Source organism: Strix uralensis, chromosome 3, assembly GCF_047716275.1.
Source record: "Strix uralensis isolate ZFMK-TIS-50842 chromosome 3, bStrUra1, whole genome shotgun sequence".
Taxonomy (NCBI): domain Eukaryota; kingdom Metazoa; phylum Chordata; class Aves; order Strigiformes; family Strigidae; genus Strix; species Strix uralensis.
This window is the reverse complement of record NC_133974.1, coordinates 78,157,144-78,175,898: the sequence shown is the minus strand read 5'-3', so window position 1 is coordinate 78,175,898 and position 18,755 is coordinate 78,157,144. Positions and strand designations below refer to the sequence as shown.

Below are 18,755 nucleotides of genomic sequence, written 5' to 3'. Positions count from 1 at the left end.
GGTTTCTTGCTGCTTCTTCCAATACCTACTTACGAAGACTAAGTTGCAGAGTGTAGAAACATCTGTTATAAAGAAAGCCTTGAAACAATTTTCCAATTCACAGGAGAGTGCATTGACCTATATCTCCAGTGCTTTACAAAAATACATATTAAAATAAGTGCAAACAGGTATCGTACCATCTGACAGCAGCAATCAGAGCAATGACACACTATTCCCTACCACAAACTTCTTTTTGTATGTTTTACAGTGCACTACATTTGATCTCAAACTCTTGCCTGACAAAGAAATTTTAAATCAAGGGTTTTGTTACAGAGATATGATTAGCAGTACTGATATTTTAAGATAAATTAACTATCCCTCCACAGTTTAAAGACTCAGAATACAAAATCTGAAAGCATTTCACAGTAAGGTAATGGGTAAGCAGTAATTTCTGGGAAAAGTTCTCCATGGAATCATCACAGTAAAAACAACATTTGATAAAGACATTTGCTCAAAAATATGAATCTACTGACATTAATGTAAACTATTTTGGAAATTCTATTTTACAATGGAGAAACTTTCCCCAGAAAGTTGTCTTTAGAAAATTATCTGTAAAGAAAAACTCACGTAACCTCCAAAAATGAAAGTTAAATAGCGTAAAGATGAAGTATACTCATGTTCCTAATGAATTATCTCCTCTAAAGAACATGACTTTCTTGTAACTTTTTATTAACTATGTGATGCAGAAGAGACGTGGTCTTGGGAACTACAAACTCCAGAACACATTTTGAGCCATCTCTTATCTTTTAAAAGTCAGGAAAAACTTCACTAGTATTACAGTGACGTAATTCTTTTAGGATTAAAAAGTCAAAACAATAAATCAAATTAATAACATATTTCAATTATGGTACATTTTTATTTCTACGAAAAAGGTCACCTCCTTTCTGTGGCTAGTATGACAGTTCAGAAACCAAAAATCAGCTGAGCTATGCTGCAGCAAGAAATGCCATCTTTATCTTAAATGTCCAAGTCATTCCCGAGATCAAGAGATTCAGTGTTAAAAGAACTGAATCAGACACGAACCTGATCGGTGATGGAGCAGAGTAGTTTTTCTTTTTAGCTTCCAAAGGACTGTTGAGAAATTAACAGGGTAGTCAGGACAACTGGTGCTGACTGATCATTTGCATATTTTCAAGGATCTTCCACTATCTAATTATTCCTGACATGAAACCATGATTACCACACTTTCCCTTACTGACAGCATATATTACCCCAGGGGAAGCAGCTGGAAGACACCCATGATAGTTCCCAGTTCCATGTTCTGGATGTATAGCCTGTACCAATTTGAAATCTGCAGACCTGTATCATTTGATCTTGAGTGAGGTTCACCTATCAGAGGAAATAATTATCCTCTGCACAAAGAGGAAAAACAAAATAGCACCCCTTTATAAACACTGTCCAGGATTTGCAACAGATGTGAAAATCTGGAAAGTTGACTGTTCATAAATCACTCAAAATCTGGCATCTGAGGTCATCTAAGCGCACAGGTGCCAAGACACCTGGGTCTCAGAGTGAAAACAGCTGCTGGTATTACTGAAAGATTCCATTTATGGTCAATAGATGAAATTTGCTCTGAGAAAGAAGTGGCATAGCCTCTGAGAAATCCAATATTGCTCTGTGAATTCTGCATGGTAAGTAGGAAATGGATGTTATTTTTGTAAATTCCATCTTGAAATTTAGTGGAGATACAATGTTTAAAGCAGGATCAACCATGTCCTTTGCAAAAAGCTAAGAGTCATCTTCTAAAAGCTCATCATTGAGATAAGGAGAAAATGTGATGCTTTATCTTTGTTTGGAGACAGTGCTTCTCTGAGGATCTTTGGATGTATGGACAGACGAAAGTCTGCACTGAACTGACAGTGTCTCTTGCCTACTGGGAAGAAGTCAAAACATATCCAAATCCCAAATCTGACTTAAATATGGTTCTTAACTCCTTCACAAAGCAATAGACCCACAGATGCTAGAGTTCAGATAAGAATATTCTCACAGATGAAAAGTGTGGTTGCTAAAGCTACGGAGTCTTTTCAAGATCCATAGATATATTCACCATTATGTGCCTGTATGCGAAGCAGCAGAGATGTTGTCGGCACCAAAAGACACTCCTAAAGCCAGGAAACAGTCCTGAAATTACAGCAAAAAAGATTTATCTGTCCTACATTTGAGAGTGGCAGAAAGGTACAACACACTGTCAGCCTTACTAGGGAGAGTAAGTGGTGTCTCAAGAGTTAGAAAATCCAACTGGTTTACCTAAAGAACGAAGACAAGATAACCAACAAATAGCAGAGGCTTTTGTGCAAGTTGGTACATAAAACTGTTGAGGGTGAATCGAATATAGAAACAACCAAAGGTACTCTTTGTACATTTCATAGTTGTGAGTGCGAGGTCTGGATGTTAACTGCAGAGGTCTAAGTGACAGACTGGTTCATATACCATTTTAAGAATTCTTTACCCAGACCATCTTTTGGAGGAGGCTGAAGGACTCAGCAAGGATTCAGAAATACCAGTTGCTACAGTTTTCCAAAAGCAACGTACTGGAGATGAGGCAGCAGAACAGTGCATAGCAAAGAATCTGGAAGGTGGTGGAGAGTCTACAGAAGACCTAGGAGACTACTTCCAAAAGCAAGTATGGATAGATTTATGTATCAAAGAACTGTGCTTGAGGAAGGTGCTCATTACTGAGATGAGAGGCTATTTCACTCACATCAGATCCTTCAGGATTATGAGCATGCTCCAAGCAGGATGATACTCTGGTTTTAAGACATTCTTGTCCTCCTTTATGAAACTGTGCAGAACTAAAATCTACAAAAAACGACAGGAAAGCCATGCTCTGATTAGCATCCCTAAGATGCCACACTTTGGGTATCAAGAGACAAGGAGGACCCTGCACTATAACACCGAGTACTTATTGTAGGAAAAGGAACTGAGACTTAAATCATGATCAGACCTTTTTTATTCTTCTGAATCAACAAACACTGATACAAGCATAGGAATAGTCACCTGTATCGATCTCTCTTTTCCAAGAAACTCAGTGGAAAAAGCCCTTAAGTTCAACCACACTATTATTGCTATTGGTGCAACCATACGTTGTGCAAATATAGGTGCACACTATTGGTGCTACTTTTTGTCCCCCTTAACTGTGGATTGTGTGCCACACAGGACATATGCTGTTCTCTGCCAGAAACGCAACACATCCATATTCTTTTGAGGAAAAGAAACTTTTACCACAGAAACACAAAAATTCTCCTGATAAAGTTAAGGAAGTGTAGCCATATGCCTGAGGTCAAAGCCAGGAAAAGAAATGGTCTAATAAGTTAGACATTTAAAGGATGCCCTAATAGTTAAGTGTGAAGGTATGTATAGAGGAGCACTGAAAGAATAATTAAAAAAAAAAAAAAGATTCTGCTCCCCCCAAATCCACTGTGAACCATTATTTTGATGTTTTTAAGAGTATTATTTAACTTGTTTGGCTTGGTAATACACGTGGATAATAATGCTTTAGAAGAATAGAGACAGGTTTACTGTTTAATTTCTATAATTACAACTCAAACTAAGACTTTTTTCTGAAATTACTTTTTTGTCATAAGAAACACGCTGATGTTCTAAAGACTTTTAAAGTCAAACCTAATTTTTCTACTTTTTACATAAGCTTCTCTTGAAATACAAACTGTTTAGAGAAGTTAAAGCAGTGATATTTACTGCTTTTATGCCAGTTAAGGTTCCCTGCTAATAAATTGGTTTCATTAAACAGGATTCTACTTTGACACTTCTGTGAAAGAAATTATTAAAGTGAAAAGTAAAGCTTATAAAAAACCAAACTGATAGCAGAACACTAGAAGGAGTAGTTTTTTTCACCATGAGTTACTAGAGCCACCTCCATCAGAAAGAGGTTACAGAATCTAGTAAGAGAAGGCATGCCTTAAATCACAGGTGCTCTTCACTAAATGACATTTAATTGTATATCTAGTTTCCTTGGTTCCCCTCAACATTAAGATTGGGCTGAAAGGGTATGTGTACAAAGTACTATTAATTTTAATGGGCTCTAGTTACTGGACTGACTTAGGATATTTTAAAGAAATCCCAGCTACAGTAAGTAGTGAAAGTCTTATTGAATGATGATTAACATTTGTATGTTGGCACTGCTACAAACAGATTACTTCTAACAGCTGCAAAATACACAGAATGTAAAGAATGGCATAGTAAGAATAAATTGCACTATTTATCAGCTTTAGTGTTTTTACATGCTTCACTTTATTTTCCAAGCACTGCAATATGATTTACACGGGAACAAGAGATGACATTTTCTCAAATGGTACTGTTAAGAGTCCCTTTAAGGCTGCCCAGTTGAGCACAACTCCTAGGTGACTCTGCAAAACTGCTAATCTTCCCATTTACTTTCTAAGGAAGACAAGACCTATCATTTAATACCTGGTTTACTAAAGCCTTACAGCACAAAGGCTACATAGCTGAATATAAATATATATAAAATTTTAAAAGTTCCTCTACAAAAATATTTCAGTACTACACAGAATTTACATGAAGGCTTATGATGCCACAAAACAGTTTTCAAGATAATTTAAATTTAATTCTAAGCTGAAATCAATGAAACTATTTCTTATTAGCACAGCATTAGTGGGTTAAAGATGTGGAAGAAATGAACACATTCCTCTTAGCTCCCTTTGTCTTTCATTATTTATCTTCCAAGACAAAACAATTGGTTATACTCTCTCTCAAACAGCTTTCATGCACAATATGAAATGAAGATTTTATTATTCAAAACACCTCTGTTGATAGAACTGATTTTGATTATAAATTCTAACAAACTAAGCAAGCAAGCTCTCATTTTAAAACTGAAACTTTTCTTTAAGACCTGGGCAGCTATAGGTGTACTCATTAAAAACTAAAAGCTCAGACCAGCAGACACAGAAAAACAAGGCCCCTGGCTGCCTAACATAGGCAAAAGGCTTAGCAAAGAACTAGAATTGCCTACTTGCATAACTTCCATCACTACATCATTCAAGTGCCCATGAGTACATATGACAAATCACTACTCCTTCTTCTAGTTTCATTTCAGCTTTCCAGATGTATCATTTGCTTGCATTAGTACAACTATATCAGTATAGATACTATGGTTCCCAGGAAAGCCAGCGTAGTCAAAGTTTTTTTTGGTTTTTTTTTTTTTTTTTTTCCCAAACTATTACACATAAGCTAGAGAGTGAAGCTACTTCTAAGATGAGAGCACAGTGGTGCATGCAATTACATGACTGAAAATTCATTTTCAAAGTAACTACAAATGATCTTAAGACAACCAGCTCCAAATGGTGGTTTGGGGGGTTGATTTTTTTTTTTTTAGTCTCACAAAAGAGGATTTGCAGTGTACAATTTTGAAGACTATAGAAAAGTATTGATCAAAGGCTGGGTTTATTTATTTATAAACAACGCAACTGAAATTCTTAGCATCTACAGCTGCGTTCAGTCAAAACGAAAACTTCACATATTCCAATCTATTTTTAAGAGGCTACAGTATCAAAGGACTGGATATAGCGTTAGAGACTGCCCACTTTTTCCTAAGAATTGCTGCTGTTCAGATTTCACTTTCCACCACAAGTTGAATTTGATGAACATACTACTTACACAGATGTTGGGGAAATACTAAAAATTAGCTAATAATGGTAATACTGAAGATGTAGAAGGCAGTTCTGTTTTCACTAAGTTACCTCTATTAATAAAGTATGTTTGAAAATAAGGCAGAGCTTTTAAAATACTTATTAGAATACATAAGTATAAAAACCCCCATACCATTTCCAACAACACACAAAAAAAAATGTACTACTTGATTCGAGTTTTAAATGCTTCTCATTAACAACTGTGTTCTAAGCAAATGCAACTTTCCAGTAACATCTCATCTAAACTTTCACTTTCTAGGACAGTTTACCAGTCTCCAGTTTAATTTAAAGTATGGCCCAGTTCAAAATCACAGAACCACAGAATCATCTAGGTTGGAAAAGACCCTGAAGATCATCTAGTCCAACCATTAATCTAACACTGACCGTTCTCAACTACACCATATCCCTAAGTGCTATGTCGACCCTACTCTTAAAACACCTCCAGGCATGGGGAATCCACCACCTCCCTGGGCAGCCCATTCCAACGCCTAACAACCCGTTCTGTAAAGAAATGCTTCCTAACACCCAGTCTAAACCTTCCCTGGCACAACTTGAGGCCATTACCTCTTCTCCTATCGCTTGTTACTTGGTTCAAGAGACTCATCCCCAGCTCTCTGAAACCTCCTTTCAGGTGGTTGTAGAGGGCAATGAGGTCTCCCCTCAGCCTCCTCTTCTCCAGACTAAACAACCCCAGTTCCCTCAGCCGCTCCTCGGACGACACGTGCTCCAGACCCTTCACCAGCTTTGTTGCCCTTCTCTGGACACGCTCGAGTAATTCAATGTCCTTTTTGTAGTGAGGGGCCCAAAACTGAACACAGTAATCGAGGTGCAGCCTCACCAGTGCTGAGTAGAGGAGCAAGATCAGTTCCCTGTCCCTGCTGGCCACACTATTTCTGATGCAAGCCAGGATGTTATTGGCCTTCTTGGCCACCTGGGCACACTGCTGGCTCATGTTCAGCTGGCTGTCAATCAACACCCCCAGGTCTCTCTCTGACTGGCAGCTCTCCAGCCACTCCTCCCCAAGCCTGTAGCGCTGCTGGGGGTTGTTGTGGCTGAAGTGCAGCACCCGGCATTTGGCCTTATTGAAACTCCTACAGTTGGCCTTAGCCCATCGCTTCAGCCTGTCCAGATCTCTCTGCAGAGCCTCCCTACCCTTGAGCAGATCAACACTCCCACCCAACTTGGTGTCATCTGCAAACTTACTGAGGGTGCACTCGATCCCCTCGTCTAGATCATCAATAAAGATGTTAAACAGAAGTGGCCCCAAAACTGAGCCCTGGGGGACACCACTCGTGACCGGCCACCAGCCGGATTTAACTCCATTCACCACAACTCTTTGGGCCCGGCCATCCAGCCAGTTTTTTACCCAGTAAAGCGTGTGCCCATCCAAGCTGCAATCAGCCAGTTTCTTGAGGAGTATGCTGTGGGAAACGGTGTCAAAGGCCTTACTAAAGTCAAGGTAGACAACATCCACAGCCTTTCCCTCATCCAATAAGCAGGTCGCCCTGTCATAGGAGGAGATCATGTTTGTCAAGCAGGACCTGCCTTTCATAAACCCATGCTGACTGGGCCTGATCATCTGGTTGTCCCACATGTGTTGTGTGATGGTACTCAGGATGAGCTGCACCATCAGCTTCCCAGGCATCGAAGTCAAGCTGACAGGCCTGTAATTTCCCGGATCATCCTTCCAACCCTTCTTATAGATGGGCGTCACATTGGCCAATTTCCAATCTGTCGGGACCTCCCCGGTCAGCCAGGACTGCTGGTAAATGATGGAAAGCGGCTTGGCGAGCACCCCAGCCAGCTCCTTCAGCACCCTCGGGTGTATCCCATCCGGTCCCATAGACTTGTCTGTGTCTATGTGATGCAGTAGGTCACTATCTCCTCCTGGATTGCGGGGGGGTCGTTCTCCCAGTCTCTGCCTTCTGGCTGAGGAGGCTGGATTCCCTCAGTACAACTAGTCTTGTTACTAAAGACTGAGGCAAAGAAGGCATTAAGCACCTCAGCCTTTTCCTCATCACTTGGTTACCATGTTTCCTCCTGCATTTAGCAGGGGATGGAGGCTCTGCCTCATAAATGATACAAGCTATTTAAAATAGTTAGCGCCAGTCTCTTATATCATGCTCACCTATGTTTCTCCTGATAACAGGGTACACAACATTCCCATATTAAAGCCTCAGTTTATAAACAACTTACGAAAGAAAGAGAAATCTTATTAGCCCTCTACTGGAAGCTAAAACATTTCTGTAGTGTTTTAAAGAAGAAACACTTAAGTTTTCTATTGAATGATAGGTGAAAAACACTGGGCACTTTTCCAAAGGTTAGAATTTTCTGTGTTCTGACATCAAAATAGCATAATATAGAACAACTTGATGACTATAAATCATCAATCAGCATTAAACCACAGATGTTTGTATGACAAATCTTATTTTTATATGATTAGAAATCTACATTTCAGAACTAACACCGGCAATAAAGCATGATTTAAATAGCTGGAAAAGGGAAATGTTTACTGGTTACTTTACTACTACTTTACAGAAAAATCTTTGCAATTGCTAAGATCCCTCTAGAAACCACTGCCAAAACAACTTGTACATAAAGTGATCTGACCTCCTTAATGTAGTCTGATTAATATTTAGTATGAAAACGTGTTAAAAGTGCAAGACAACAAATTTCTATTCTTCCTAATATGTCTCCCCAGGAATCACAATTCTACAATTAGCATTTCTTTCAATTAGGCATAATGCTGTGATTTCAAAAAAGAAAACTAACCAAACAAAGAGCAACTGTAACTAGAAATGAAGGATAAGGAAAATAATACATGGGTAATTTATTGCAATTTTCTTGTCATCTTTATCAAGATACACAGACAAGAAGAATCATAGCTTCACCATCTACTTCTTGAATAAGGGAAGAAATACTTTAACAAGATATTATATAAAGATCCCACCTTACATGCTCTGCTCCAGGGCTATCAACAGAAGAAAAAAAAAAAGATACGGAAAAAAAAAAAAAAAACCAAAGACTACAGGAAACACTGGAAATAGCCAAGAACAGATGAACCAAATTTAAAAAATGGGGATGAAGAATGAAAAAGAAAAAGTTACAGGTATCATGAAATGAATTACCAGAATAGGGCAATGTTATTTTTTTCTTCCACAGCTATGTCTACCAAAAACCAAATAGATCAAGCACATTTCTGGAAGGCAGACAAAACCCACATAGAACCTAATTAGAGCTCCTAATAAACGCATAATTCTGCTTTGGAAGGGCATGTGCCTACTGAGTTTCAGGCAACTAAGCTGCTTCGTTTCTCTTTGAGAAGAGACTATTTTGACAGTTTCGCAAGGTATTTTTCAGAAATTATGACCTACCATTTCTCAAGTTATACATTTGTAACACCTTAAATAAATGAATACAGAGGAGGGTGGTATACATCTCCAACAAAAATTTTGGAGAAGGAAAAGGAGAAAAGAGATAGGTTATTCAACAGTAACTGTATGCAGGCACAATTAACTCATTTCCCTGGGTTCTAGAAGTACTAGACTATACTGGACAGTGGAAAACAGACGAGGAAAACCTACATACTATAGGCTTTCCTCGTCTGTTTTCCACTGTCATATTCTGCTACACTGAGTTTCTGTTTATTTTGTTCTCATCCTATCTGCAGGTGAACATACTCACTTGAAGTTCTACAGAAGTTTATTTAAGGGTGGTCTGCTGCAATGTCATTTTTCCCTAGCTGCGTGTTCTCATTCCGTCACTTCTGTCAGTGCTAAACCAAAACTGATTCGTAGCAAGTCAGCTAATCCAAGGTTAAGCTCTCCACCAAATGGACTTGCTACATGGTCAGATGAAGGCCAGTCCTTTCAGATGCAAAACAGGAAGCAGGAACAGCAAATCATGAAGGAATGGCAGGACTGCAGCAACCCTTGGTTCATACTGTCATGGAAACATTAAGTCTGCTTCACACTACTAAAAATAACATACTATCACCTCTCCTCCACATCAAAAAGTTTACCACGTGTCATCTAGCAGTTACTCCCAAGAAGTCTGGCTGCTTCATTACCCTACCTACAGAGCTTCCCTTTCGATCACTTACATGATGTGCCCTGTGAGAGACTTGCATCTGTACTGACAAAACAGATGTAATGCAGGAATTTCCTAAAAAGCTTTTAAGGACAGCACAGTTCTTTTTTGGCTACTGTATCACTTATTCATTTCATAATTTTAATTGAACAAGCAGCAAACAATGGATTGCACAGCATGACCAACATTTCAACGTGGAGACGATAGAAGGCGGCACTATATTCTCACTTGTGAAAGCAAAAATGTAAAACCAGCACACCATGCAGGAATGAATTAGAAAGATCTATTCAGGGAAGTCAAACTTGCATGCAGAATTTATTGAGACTTTTTAGATGGCTAAAACAAACAAAATCTTGTCCTAGTATCTTTCAAATTTCAAGCTTTTGCTAGTCTTAGCTACAGAGCAACAAATTATGTACAGCATTACTACAATATCCCCCCATTTTTTTATTAAAGCTAAAGCATGATTAAAAATTCTTAAATTAAAATTCTTTCTACCGTATCAGGTTTTTGCTATGTAATTCACAGTACACAAAGTTTTCAGGGTAAAAATGAAGACATCCTTCAGTTTACTATAAGAAGCCAAAAATACACCACAATGGAAATTTACAACTACACTTACAAGGAAGGTATTAGAAATTTAGTTTAATAAAGAAGCACCACCTTCTCACACTTGCTGAAGGCTGTCTTTGGGAAAGAAATGCTTTTAATTTATCCAGCTGAAAAATAAAACATTCGGCCAATACTATTGCCCCTTAATTCTATTCTCTCCTGTTACATAAAGAAAATGTGTTGCATATAGGAGTGACTAAAAATGGAACTACCATCAAAATAACATCCCTAGTAACAGGGAGTAAACAGAAGGACAGCTAGTGAGTACTTACATATCAGGCATCACTGTAAAGAATGTTCCAGTTTGTAAAAATCATGCAGTAAACAGCACATTAAACCAGATGAAACACTAGAATGTCATTTTCTGCTGCTGTTTTGATAAGGAGTACAGCAAGCATTTGGAAGAAGAAAGTCTGAGTAAAATCCTTGCACATTAGCTGGACTACCATGGAAAAGGCTCAGTTCTTTAGTGAAGCAAGATATCCAGTGTAACCACAAAATGCTTGTACTGTGTTTTTCCAACATCTCTTCACAATTTAAAGCAACAGATACAGAAGAAGAGATTGTATCCCATTTAACACAGATTTTTTTGTTTAGCCATTGGGTCACATACATTTGCTATAGCTGTCTGCATTACACCTTCATACAAAGCTTTGTAGATATTTTTGTTGGCATACTATCTTTCAAGACAGTGAACATAAACAGTATCATGCTTCATGATGCTTACAGTGAATAGTTTATTTGATTCTTTTATTCAATTATTTTTTTCTTCATAGCAGAGAGATGGCTATCTTCAAGGTAAAAATCAAATCCTACATCCCCAGATTTCCTTCCACTATTTTTTTTATTCTTAATTCCTCTACCTTCTACTATACAGAAGATAATAATCCTTTGTTTTATAAACAGTGTATATTATCTGTTTTAATATTTTGACATAAAAAAATAATTTGTAAGGTTTCTCCCAGTTCCATCTTTTATCACAGCTGATACTGAAGGCAGCCATCATCGGCACAGGTTTTCCCCATTTTCTCCATGATCTAGAATTGAGTTTCAACTTGGTGAGGCTGTTTTTATTGCACAAGTGAAATACAAGATCTTACATAGTGTTAAGTTGCTTCTTTTCCTCTGAAAACAGCTAGTATTTCTTAATTGTACTGCCCTGGTTAACACATCTTCTAAACATTCGGATCCCCACTCCTACTTATACTTTTCCAGTAGTGCCTTGCATTTAACCTTACCAGCCCCTCAGGCCAAAGTAAATTCACTGAATAGTAAAACCTTAGCTCAAGAAGATTCAATCAATCACTTTCAGCAACTGCTTCAGCCTCTTGGGCAATTTTCAAGTATTTCCACAGTTGTTCTCATTCTGATTTTTACTACTCTATTATTTGTTAAGCATAGCTATTTTCTCTCTGTTGTTTATGAAAATTTTTAGAGGCAAGAGTGTATGATTTACTTCCTTTATTTCATAGTTTCACTAATTCACTTAGCCTTCCAAAACAGCTTGCTGGAAATGGACTACAGTCATAGCAGCAATTATGATATGGTTAAAGGACAGTAAGATCAGTTTATCCGGCACTCTTCAGACCAGTTTGGTATTTCTGCTTTAACATTTGAGGATTTGTAGCTCTGCAAAGTTGGCTTTGACCCGACAACTGGCAAAATTAATTTCCAACTTCAGCTCCTCCATACATCAAGAATTATCCAAGCTTTCCTCTATTACTAAATGCCTTATTAGCTTTTGGTAATTTGGACTCTCTGTGAATTTGTTATAGATCATTTTGGTGTGGAAACTGTGTTCTAGTAACACCTTTATTTTGCATCCTTTCCTTACTCCATTTTGTCATTCCTCAACTACAACACTAAAACATCTATCACTAAACAGGACGAAATGCTTGGGAACGTTATCACAGACTGGTAGTAACTGTTGCTTAATGCATAAAGCTGCTACAAAATACACAAAAATGACCATGATAAAATTGGTTATTTGTTGACTCCCATCTATTTTGTCATAATTAATGTTATTCCATATTAAGGAATAATTATCTTATCTCAGATATATAGCATGGTTTTATTTGTGTTTGAATTACCTTAAAAAAAAAATCATTGACATTCATCAACTAAGGATTTTGACATTATGAAATCAATACTGCTTGAGTATTTATTTAAATTAAGCTCAATTATTTTTTGTTTAAATAATGATACTTTCCCCTGTACCATACAGCTAAATTTAAAGATATTCAAGACTAAAAAGTCTAAAAATCACTCTTACAGGCAACAACCAAATGTACTAACGAAATTAAATGATCTTCTACTGAAACATACGTCCTACCCATCACAACCTTAAAATTCCATTATCGTAGTGCCAAATGATATACACAGTTTGACAGAGAACATCACTGACTACTATGTTGTAGCTGTCGTCAGACAAGATGAAGGCAGCAACCAAGTAAAACTACAGCTGCCCCAATGCCGGAAAAGCAATACAAAGAATTTGAAAAACACTGATTCCAGACCAAATTAGAATTAGTAAAAGCCAGCCTTTTACTCAGAAAGGAAGAATGTGGAGTCAAAGGAAAAAGAGGTAAAAAGTATTTGCCTGAAATCTGAATTCTGTTCTACGTGCCTCATCCTATACAAAGACAGTATAAAGGTGAATTAGTAATTAGAGACCTGGACATCTGTGTAACGAGAGGAGTATCTAGAAAACACATTCAGCTAGAAGAGTTCATTAAACACTTCTTAGAACATGCAAAAGCCTTACATATTTCTAGCAGCAGAATTCAGCCCTACTGCCCAGGATCTCAAAGAATAATTGCAAACCCTTAATGACGCTGTAACTCAGTACACTGTACTTAATTATGTACATCTCCCTACACAGGCTCTGCATTTTTTCTTACATTCTGCAGTGCCCAATCCAGAACACCTCTTGTCTTTCCTTTGCTAGAGAACTGCCCATCCCTACTGGACTCTCACAAGTAACAAATAAAGTCTCAAAGCTCTCACAATGAAGAGAGATCAGATCAATAACCTGTAGGATTCACTTTCAAAGGAGGCATAAGGACCATATAGCTCAACGTGATCTCAAAAGTCTGGAGACTGTTTTATTCTTCCTGTTTTTCTTTGGAGAAAAACATGAAAGAAACAGTACCATATGATCTTGCAGGTCCAGATAATGACCAGTATCTCAATAAACTATGGGAAGAGGAAAAGAATTAGTCCTATCGAACTTGCAGTATAGCTAAAACAAAAGAAGTTTCATACCAAAGAAATTTAAATACAATACAAAACAGTATCTTAAAAAACAAAACAAAACAAAACAAAAAAACCCACCAGATTTTGGCCTTTCTCCTCAGGGAAAAAAACCAGCTTGTTCAGCTGGTGTGCCTCAAGTTACCCTTTTTATTTCTGAAGATAAACTGTTTGACTATATCACCATTTTGGTAAAAATCCAAGAGCAAGTGGAAAGGGAAATAAACAATTCAAATCCACAAGAAAAAAAAAAATCACTAGTGATCCAGATTCATAGAGATGAGAAGAAACACTTCACTACCGAAGTACCTTCAAACGGAAATCCATTTTAGAAATGTGCCTATATGTGCACTGTTGCTATAAATTGTAATTAGGCTTTTTAATAACTACAGTATAAAAATAACTGATTATTCCAAGAAATTAGTAACTCATTCCCATCTCTAACACTAGCTTGCTTTTCTGAAACCTGTCTCAGAAAACTGAAGCATTGCCACTATACGGCAAGGATGAGACTGAATCTTTTCTCCTACAAAATTTCAAATTTTATTAAAGTTGGATGGAGATAAAACAGAAATGCATTAATATATTTTTATCAATTTTAATCCTCTGACATTTATTTGAAAAACAGTAATAGCTGCAGGTATTCTACCATGTGAAAAGGAATTTCCAATTTTCCATTCATACATTTTAGAGCATCTTTGGAATCTTCCAACATCCACAGTTTCCCCCATCTTATCATAATTGGCTAGGATTTCTTCTTTTTCTGCATGCTTGCCCTAATTACGTAAAGGTTTATGGCTTCCTTCATGGAAGTTTTCAATTCATATCTTTTAATCCTAAAGCAGAATTTTTCAACTCTCAAACTGCCTGAAACCATAATTTTATTAAACAGTCATTTTTCTTACTAACTGAACAGATGCAATAAAGTAGTGCAAAAAGTAGTTCACTTATATACTAATTCACATGCCTGTTTCAACGAGGCATAATTTTCAGATATGAGAGCCAATAGACCTTTAACTCTTGCTCATGTAAGTAATAAGCACTGCCCAAATCTCTTATGCCTACACATAATATGTAGAGATGTTAATGAAATGAACTGACAGTGTTTTTCAACTGATGCTATATTTGGACAATAATTAGCCCTCAGTTGTTTTTTTCTAAAGGGAAAAAAAATATTTCTGTAATCAGAATTACAGAGCTCCCCCCACTGATTAAGTTACTAAATGAGGCAAAATATTTTCAAGACAAAGAGCCGACTGACACTATTGCAATGAAAAACTACTAATCAATCTTTTTTTTTTGAGGCTCAAAACACCACCATCCACCAGCTCTGGAAACCAAGTATAACACAAGCTTACATAAAATATATACATTACTATTTAAGATGTACTGGGGTATTGTGACCTATCAGATCATCTTGACCATGACCCTTCAGTGATATTATTCAGCAATAAAAGGGAGGTAGAATAATCAACAGACATTTGACAAAATCAACCCTGTATCACACGGAAGTTTGAGTTGTGTGGTTTTAAAATTATTTGCTGCATAGTAGTTAGAGAATGAACACAGGGTTTCAAGTTTTACCCATATAAAAAGTCTTTCTTATTACTATTTCTAATCCTGACTATAAACTCAATCCCTAATGGGCTCAAGATCTCTTTAGTAGATGAATAAATTCTGAAGATCTACTTTCTCTAGTTGTCTTCTGCTTTCAGGGGCTGACAGTGTGCAATGTGAAGAGGTCTAAATTGCATCTTTTTGTACCTCCTGCTTAATACTCTATCATATTTTACTAATTCAAAAACTGTCTCTCTCCCAATCTTTGGTAATTTAAAAAATGTGTTCTGAATAAGTGTGCTTATACAGTATGTGTCACCACAAGTTTCCTCACAGCCAGCATCTACTAGCATTCACCAAGCACCCAAAATCACTAGTCATTTTAATACCACCTACTACTTTCTTTCACAAAATAATCTTTTTTTTTCCTTGTAACATGGAAAATTTTTCCTCCACTGAAAAAGATATAGTTTATTTTTATCCTTTTATAATGGCACAAAAGTGGTGGCAAAAATCAGCACAACATGCAAGTTAATGGCAGGGATGCACTATACAGCCACACTGAATCACCTTGCTTTGAGTGAGAATTCAAAGCAGATCTAAGAGAAGGGCTCTAACAGGTTAATTCTGGACCCTGAAAAAGGCTTTAAGTCATCTGGCTGAGCAGAAGGCAGTTTATATTATCAAGAAATGAGAAAGAAAAACCATTGTCCAGTTCCACTATATTTATTTTTCGCCAGTATACTGACAGCAAAGTTTTTTGATACTGTGTTCCTGAAGGTTTTTGTTCTTTTTGGAAGGTGTTTAATGTGATGATCTAAGAAAAGATGCCTTCTTTTCTTAAAGTACCAGAATCATCTCAAAGTGAAACATAAAAGCATGTCATACTTCCCCAGACTTAAAGTGATAGCTCATGTTTGTAACAGTTCAGCATCACCTTTTAAATTAAAGGTGACAAGAAATTCCTGCAACTATATCTAAAACAGGCTAAAAAAATTTAACATCTATTAAAAATATTATTCTGTTATGAGGAATAATTCAATCTGGGACGAGACATTTTAAAGATCACTAGAGTATTACAAAATAATATGTAAACTTCATTTTAGGATGCTGCTCTGCAGGCTTACTCTTACTGCTGCAGCATTAATTGTATTTCAGAAGTAACTTCTAGAAATTGAAGACTTGCATAGAAATACTTACTGCAGGTATCAGTAACTTTTTGACTTCTTCAACAGCCCTCTTCAGTTTTATTTCTGCTCTGTTCTGAGCATCCTCCACAGTGATAAGTACATGTAAATCTTCATTCAGGTGTTCCCAGTTGGGCTTGCCTCGGTTCTGTTCTTCCTAAAAAAAATTAAAACATGGAAGCTGTGAAGCACTGTTACATTCTGTACAAAACAATCACATAAGACAAACTGTGAGTACTGTGAACTGTATTTTCAGCCAGATGGGAAAAGACTTCTTCATACTGTGGAGATTGTTTTGTTTCATGTGGTTACTTAACAAGAACTCAGGCTTCAAAATATCTTTTTGGGGATTTTGTTTGTGTTTTGGAACCTCATACTTTTTTTTTAAGACTACAAAACAAATGTGATTTCTTATTCCCAACCAACCAAAGGAACCAGAATAAGTACTGCAAACACAGTATACTTTCAATATTCTTTGAAGCCTTTCAAGGGTTAAACAGATAAAATATACTGGTGGTTAAGCAACCTAGTAATTTCAAGAAAAGTGAAACAGATACCATACACAGGAACTCCATCTGAATCACCCCAAAGGACAAGAGAGCAATTCTTCAGTGTTAAAATTTGCTTTTAAATACTCATGAAAAGGCTATTTTCAAAGCAGAGCGACATGTACTGGATGAAGGGCAGAGAGGAGGAGATGAGAAGGCTTTAATACTGAAGACACAGAACAACACGTAACAAGACTGTCACCAGGTCGATGGTATTAATAATCCCAAAGATAAAAGCTTAGTAACATTTTCAGAAAAGGAGGACATGCTAAAACGTTTTTTTTTAAAGTAAACATTTTTAACCAACATCTATCAGTAAATTTAAGTAACACATTCAAGTATCTGATCTTTCAAATAAGAAGATAATGAACACAACACAGAAGCTTCCCAATTCCATTTTTATTAAACAGTGAATAAAGCTAGCTAAATTTCCCAGAAACATAATTTAAGCCTGACAATATTTAAAATGTAATAAAACAATTAAAAGGGGGGGTGGGGATATCAAAATTTTTAAATGAGAAAGGTTTATTGTAACTTTTGAATCTAAATAAAGGCCCTAAGACAAAACCCAGTTATTTAAAACAAAATCCTGGGCATAACAGAAGAGCCTCCTATTTGCAAGACAAACATTTGTGGCTTAACCACAATTCATATTTAAAAAAAAAAAGAAAAGGCAAGCAAAGTTAATTGCAAATGTGTCTTTTTCCCCAAATTTCATTAAAATTCCTCCAGGAAATCAGACATGCAGAGGAAATGTTTGAAGATTTAATACTAACAAATACTTGCAGTACTTTATATTCATATATACCTGAGGGAGCACTGTTCCTTCGAATGTTCTATCTTTAATTGAGCTGCTTTAAGTCTGAAATGTTTTGTGGAATAGACAAGGATAAAAATGGGGGAAAAAAAAAACAATCATGAAAGCTGTATAGAAAAATTATGTAAAAGAATCAGTACTTTGAAGGAAATTTCTTTTCACTATTATTCATGTAACATGTACATACTCCATACTGTCAGCTACAGTGATTATTTTCTTTAAATGTTATCTTAGCCAACTTCCTAAACAATGGTGGCTGTGAAAACATCTTTGTGAATTTCAGAAACTGAAAAAAGAAAGAGAGAAAAATAGTCCTCATTTATAAAACAGAATCTGACGCAAAGAGCAGCTGAGTTATAACATGTTCTCTGATGTAATTTGATCTTTGAAAGAACTATCTACCACAAGGTATTTGCAGCTTATTTCAATCAATCATGATCAAAACTCCATTATTACTATTTAAACAATTCAATTTATTATTATTATTTTTAATCCAAAGCAGGAGTGAGTTGTTTTCTTTTAAGATGGTGACAAGCTATATTAATATGAGGTAATACAAAGTATTATGTTTCAGGTATGATAAATGAGAGAAGGTTCCTAAACCAGCAGAGGGCAGAGCAAGAAACATGCTGCTACCTCTTCTTGCACTGACTGGTGGTGAGCTGACACAACCCTGGAATGGGAAAGTACCGGTTACTAACACGAGATGCATGGTAACCTGCACAACTATAGTACCACAGGAGGAAAAAAAAAAAAAGCCAAGAGAGACAAATGACAATGAAAGGTGTTCCCAAGCAAAACGGCAGGTTCTGTTCCTAAAATAGAAGGAATGTCTAAATGCAGTTTTAGCTACCATAAGTGGCATACTTATACACAGGGTGGGCAAACATAAAGGGGCCTTAGTGCACTGCATAGATTTCTTTCATAATGAAAATAATATGGTGCAATGTCTCAAAAACTTGGAAGATTTGGAGGAATTACCACCTGTCAG

General features: G+C 36.7%; 1 protein-coding gene across 11 annotated transcripts in view; it reads right to left on the bottom strand.

The window, feature by feature from the left end:
- The window catches only part of QKI (QKI, KH domain containing RNA binding), a 169,563-nt gene that overhangs the window by 39,778 nt on the left and 111,030 nt on the right, over window positions 1–18,755 (bottom strand). For 6 of the 11 annotated variants that reach the window (XR_012628186.1, XR_012628187.1, XR_012628185.1 and 3 more), the window contains exon 5: window positions 16,413–16,552. Coding sequence is in view for 6 of the 11 variants with exons in the window: in XM_074862995.1 (XP_074719096.1) it covers window positions 16,413–16,552 (140 nt within the window). In the remaining 5 variants the exon portion in view is untranslated. Of the gene's footprint in view, window positions 1–16,412; window positions 16,557–18,755 lie in introns of all 11 variants that reach the window. The other 5 variants (XR_012628189.1, XR_012628188.1, XM_074863001.1 and 2 more) reach the window with 1 other exon arrangement.